The following is a 5,803-nucleotide window of genomic DNA, read 5'->3' as shown; positions in this document are numbered from 1 at the left end:
CGGAATAAGCAAACTACAGATATCTGCAATATATATTCAGTCTAGCTCCTAAATGCTAAAATGGCTTGTTGTATACACACACACACATACACACACACACACACACACACACACACACACACACAGTTTTCATTCCTTGTGGGGACTTTACAGTCATTTCCTGTAGACCTATCATAACCTTAACCACTACTTGCCCAACCCTAACCCTAATACTTAACTTAAAACCTAGCCTAACCGTAAACCCATACCCATGTTGCCACCCTAAAATTCAGTGATTTCCTTGCTTCTGGTCCCCATAAGGATGGCCGAGTCCCCACATTGGGAGTGCGTTAACAGGTTTCGTTCCTCATGATGCAAGTAATACAAAGTTGCACGCGCACACACCTACTCCCTTCATAGGTATGTATAAAATACCCCAGAAAATACAATAAAATCAAGTGGTCAAGTTTCTTTAGAACCCAGAATGTAATAAAGCGCTTGAAGCAATAAAATGATTTCAAAATAACTTTTATAAAAAGGAAACAACCAGGCTAGTTGTACTAGCCTACCTCTTGTTTATGTACTATTGTTCTTTGATAAAGCAAATTTGTTTCTTATATGGCAACTTGATAAATGGATGGATGAATTGGTACAATACTTGATTTCTAAAATATTCAATAGCTGCAGCTGTAGTTACAGGACATTTTTCTGGACGATTTTGTGAAGAATATGACAATAGAAACAACTCCCAGTGTAAAATACTATCAGCACATACTGTAGTTGCTTGTTAAAGTGACAGTACTTCTGTTAACTCATCAGTCAGACAGGATAAAAATGCTCAGTGTTTTATTTGTGAAACCGGACAGCAAAATTAAGACTGGCTGAAAGAGTGGCCTAAACATCTTGGCCACACAGGGTCTGATTCTGGAAGAGTGAGTGGTCTCAACCTGGTTGTTTTTTTCTGAACCACATTTTGAACGAAAGCTTTCACAGCAACCAAAACAAACCAAGTGAAACAGGTTTGGGTGAAAGCAGCCATCAGGAGAACCTCCAAATTTCTACTTGGCGGGAAGGCAGAAAAGGAAATATTAAGATCAAGTATCTGTACTTAAGAATCTAGTCACCAATCACGTAAAGGAGAAACAGTGACTGACACGACCACGGACTACAGGCCCAGCAATGTAACTGTGGAGGCCTCTGAATATGTCAGAACCATGCGGAGGTCGTCTGGGTGGTTTCAGACCCCTCCTGGTCCTTCTAGTTTTGGATTCTACACATTAACAGAACTTGCACTGAACTGCCCAAACTTTAGCACATCTGATGATCAATAACTCGGTCAGTTGTAGACATCGCTGGTTGTACTGATTGCCCTGGTGGGTCTTGAACGCAGCCTCTATGAGGCTATTATCTGACATGTTAATGTCACTCATCATGTGCAACCAGCCAATCAGCAAACGGCTCTAAAACTTTAACATCCTTTAAACAAGCATAGAAAAATTTGTTTCCAAAGCCGTTTCCATGGTAACGGTACAAAGTAGAATGTCTTTGAGCCTGTTTTGGTTTAACATTTTTGGTCAGAAGCTTCATTTAAAAGTTTTTATCTTTCAGGCGTTATGATTGGCTGAGGGACATTCTGAGCTCCTCCTCCCTTAGACTGCGATCCAATCGCTGTGTCTCTGACTCCAAGACGGATGGGATCGGATGCCGCGTGACAGCAGCCAGCGAATCACTGAGGTCATGTCTCAGAGTGAGCAGCCATTGGCTATTTCTGGAGGACTGCTGAATAAACTCCTCCCTCTGCTGCTGATCCACAGCTAATGAGAGATGGAGCTGACTCACCTGTGGGGAGGAGACATGGTGACATCATCAGCACCCACCTGATGACAACAACACTGGAAACTCTTCTTTGCTGCTGCGCTCACCTGGTCCTCCAGCTCTCGCACTTTGCTCCTCAGCCGTTCATCTTCTGTGGTGTCTGCAGGCTCCTGAATAAACAACAGAGTTACACACTGACACACATGTACAGATATACCCATGTGGGTCTGTGTGTCTCACCTGAGATGTGCTGCTGTCAGTCACCTGCTTTCTGAACCTTGAACGCTCCTCCACCTGCACCACACAATAACAAACACACCTCAAACAATGTCTGAACAACATGGAACTATAACTGTCTCAGTGTGTGCGCTTGTCTGTGTGCACATACCTGGCCTTGTCTGTGTGTGTGTACCTGTCTCAGTGTGTCTCGCAGCGTGTTTCTCTCCCTCTTCAGTTTTTCTTTCTGATTTTCCAGGTGAGAGTTTTTCTTGTTCAGTCGTGTCTGTTCCAGCTCCAGTTCAGCCACGAGTTGCTGCAGGACCACCAGTCTGTCCCCGGCACCCTGCTGACACACAAACCTCTTTGAGCTACAGCTGCCATGGTATGAGATTTTCACTGCATTTTAACTGTCACAGAAAATATCGTGGTTTCACAGTTTCTATTATTATTATCAGCTAAAACAAGGAATGAAAACAGTTTCTTTCACGCTGTGACACTTGGTTGAGCTGGATTGGGACGTACATTCACAGAGACAGCTTCACCCTAAAGAATGAACAGGATTATAATAATAAACAAGTTATAAATGTGATAAAAACAGCATGTAGGTCAAACAAGTTGTATAACAAGCATTTTAACAGGTTGGCACCAGAGGAAGTATTCACATCTTAAGTAAAAGCACAGATGCTACACTGTAAAAGTACTCTGAAAATGAAAATGTTAAGGTGACAGCACAGCCTTGACTCGCATTCACACAAACACTTATGAGAGCCAGGAAAGACTGTGTGTGTGTGTGTTACTCGATGGGGTCAGATTGGGATCAGTGCGAGTCCTTGTGTAAGTTGGAGGTTAGCAAACGAACAGACAACACAGGTGTAACCAGGAGTCTGAAATATATTTCCACATCCAACAGCACATTTTAACATTGATACTTTTTATCATTTAGGATTAAAGTTGAAAACAGGACACACACTTTGATCTGCACAGAGGGAGGGTGTTCTTGAAAGCGTTGGCTTTGGAATACCGAAACGCCACGCTGCTGATTTTAATTTCCTTTTTGGGATGAGGTTCTGTCTGCTGCATATGTGTAACACAGGCAGTCAGGGAGGAAAGGACATGCACACGTGTTGTGTTTTTTCTTCTCTAACGGTAATAAGCAAAATGTGCATGGTATGACAACCCGTGTTGGGCCGTAACGCAATTTGTGGCACCGACTCAAACTCTGAGACTTCAGATGTGACTCAGTCTTGACTTATGAACACCTCTGCTCAGGACACCTGGGTATGACAAACAAAGTCTTAACATACCTTCGGCTGCACACAACTGACCTGATCACAGACTCACCTGGTCTAGGTTGGACTCTGTCCCCAAGCTCTGCTCCTGTTGGTGGACCCTCTCCCTGTAGCCAATCATAGCTGCCTCTGTTTGCTCCAGAGCCAGGCGGACTCGATCTCGGTCTTTCTCCAGCTCCTCTGTCCTCTGGGTCAGAGCGTACACCTACACAGCAACACACTGCTAATGCCACTGCACTGTTTCACTTACTGTTGCAACACCTTGAATCCTCTGTGAGCAGGTTTTACAACTTTAGAGTCTGGACTCTGTGAATGTAAGCTGAAGAGAAATTGTATGAAGTATCTTCTGGCTGCTGATGTTTTAGATTATAACAGAATACAGATGGTTTGGTGTTATCCACTTATTGTTAAGTCTTTTTTTGACTGGGTCTTATTAACTCGGTGTTTTCAGGCTGATGTAAAAATTCTTTCTTTAGTTGGTTTCACTTGAAATATATAATAACACAAACTTCACTTATCACTGTCAGAGCTTCATTGTCTGCACTTGTCAGTGTGGAATTTAATTTTCTTTATTGACTTTTACTGACTACCTTTCTGCCAGCAAAATTGTTTCACACCATTTCCTATTATTTTATTTCTGTTTATATATTATAAATATTGTTTGTTGTATAAATAAACATAGATTCCACACAAATAAAATACATTCTCAACTGTATGGCTTTTTAAAAGAACGTGCAGATGCAGGGTCTACACATATGACTGGTTGTCCCTCCTCTGATCAGCAGACACCTGTTCTGGGACATGTTTGGGAAACAGAGGCACACATTTCACCATCACTATCTGGTGCGAGCAAACCCACACACAGACGAGCAAACAAAACCCAATAAAAACACATTAATTATAGTCTCATACCTCAGCCTCTCTCTGTCTGAGCTGTTTCCTGCTCTCCTCTTTCTCCTGCAGCAGAGAGGAGATCTGCTGCTGCTCCTCCTCCTCCTGCTGCTCCTCAGGAAATGATCAATTTTGTATAAAAATGAATTCAGTCCAAGTGAGTTTCAACAGTGTTTTCTCTAATATGCTCACCTCTCCTCTTTCCTTCTTCCTGTGCTCTATTTCTTGGTCTTTCTCACTCCTCCTCTGTCCGTCCGTCTCCTCCTCCCTCCCTCCCCCTCTCTCAGCAGCCACTGAGGAGATCTGTGTTTTCTGCTCCTCGAGCAGGGTCACCGTGGCTCTGACCCGGCTGAGCTCAGCCCGGCACTTCTCCACTTCCCTCTCTCTCTCCTCCACCCTGGACCTCCACTCCTTCTCTGCCTCCTCCTCTCTCTTCTTGAGCATCTGGATTTCTGTCGACAGAGCTTTCAGTTTCACCTCCTGCTGCTCCTCCACTCTGCTTCTCCACTGTTCCTCTGCCTCTCTCCTCTCCTCCTCTGTCTCCTTCTTCACCTGTCGAACCTCCTCCAGCTCCACTATCATCTCCCTCCTCCTCCTCTCCAGGGCCTTGGCTCTGGCTCTGAGTTCCTCCACCAATCCTCTCTCCTTCTTCACCTCCTCCCTCTCTCGTAGCACCTCCTCCCTGATGGTCTGCAGGTTCTCCTCTCTGATCTTCTCTGCCTCCTTCTTCTCCTTCAGAATGCTCTTCAGACGCTCCCCCTCTGTGTGGCTCTCCTGAACAGCAGTGTAAAATGGTGTTTAAAGGAATAGTTCCACATTTTTGGTTTCATTAGAGCTAAAATCAGGGTGTGGTTAGCTTAGCATAAAGACTGACAGCAGCTGGTCTAGCTCTATCCAAAAATAAAATGAAACACCTTTGCTGCCCTGGGCAAGACTTTTTTTTTGCAAATTTATGCAATTTGGATTTTCATGAGTTTTATGGCTTCATAGGATGAAGCTCTCTAATATGTGTGTAACACAATCAAAAATTAGAGGCTAAGCTAGGATCAAGCCAGTTTATGCTTTTGCGTTGATGTGTCTGTTGGGCTTGTAGATGCTCACACAGCTCTCTCTTTTTATACAAACCCCATTTCCAGAAAAGTTGGGGCATTATCCAAAATGCATTAAACACTGAAATCTGCAATTTATAAATTCGCTTGGACCTTTATTTAACTGATGGAGGTACAAACAGGTTTTTGATGTTTTCCCTGACCAACTAAATTGCATTTTGTAAATATAAACACCCTAACTTCTACCATCCCTGGGTGCTGATTAAAGCCAGGCAAATATACAGTGGATACGGAAAGTATTCAGACCCCCTTAAATTTTTCACTCTTTGTTATATTTCAGCCATATGCTAAAATCATTTAAGTTCATTTTTTTCCTCATTAATGTACACACAGCACCCCATATTGACAGAAAAACACAGAATTTTTGACATTTTTGCAGATTTATTAAAAAAGAAAAACTGAAATATCACATGGTCATAAGTATTCAGACCCTTCGCTGTGACACTCATATATTTAACTTAGGTGCTGTCCATTTCTGCTGATCATCCCTGAGATGGTTCT

At 43.1% G+C, this 5,803-nt stretch overlaps 1 protein-coding gene across 1 annotated transcript in view; it reads right to left on the bottom strand.

Annotated features, from left to right (window-relative positions):
- Positions 1 to 491: 491 nt before the first annotated feature.
- The window catches only part of LOC109970435 (trichohyalin), a 24,223-nt gene continuing 18,911 nt past the window's right edge, over positions 492 to 5,803 (bottom strand). Inside the window, exons 23-29 of the mRNA XM_020617987.1 lie at positions 4,386 to 4,967; positions 4,215 to 4,301; positions 3,355 to 3,507; positions 2,183 to 2,359; positions 2,035 to 2,088; positions 1,902 to 1,964; positions 492 to 1,818 (exon numbers count right to left, since the gene is read on the bottom strand). Coding sequence (XP_020473643.1) covers positions 1,591 to 1,818; positions 1,902 to 1,964; positions 2,035 to 2,088; positions 2,183 to 2,359; positions 3,355 to 3,507; positions 4,215 to 4,301; positions 4,386 to 4,967 — 1,344 coding nt within the window. The 3' untranslated portion in view covers positions 492 to 1,590. The remainder of the gene's footprint in view (positions 1,819 to 1,901; positions 1,965 to 2,034; positions 2,089 to 2,182; positions 2,360 to 3,354; positions 3,508 to 4,214; positions 4,302 to 4,385; positions 4,968 to 5,803) is intronic.

Source organism: Monopterus albus, unplaced genomic scaffold, assembly GCF_001952655.1.
Source record: "Monopterus albus unplaced genomic scaffold, M_albus_1.0 scaffold198.1, whole genome shotgun sequence".
Taxonomy (NCBI): domain Eukaryota; kingdom Metazoa; phylum Chordata; class Actinopteri; order Synbranchiformes; family Synbranchidae; genus Monopterus; species Monopterus albus.
This window is presented reverse-complemented; position numbering and strand designations above follow the sequence as displayed.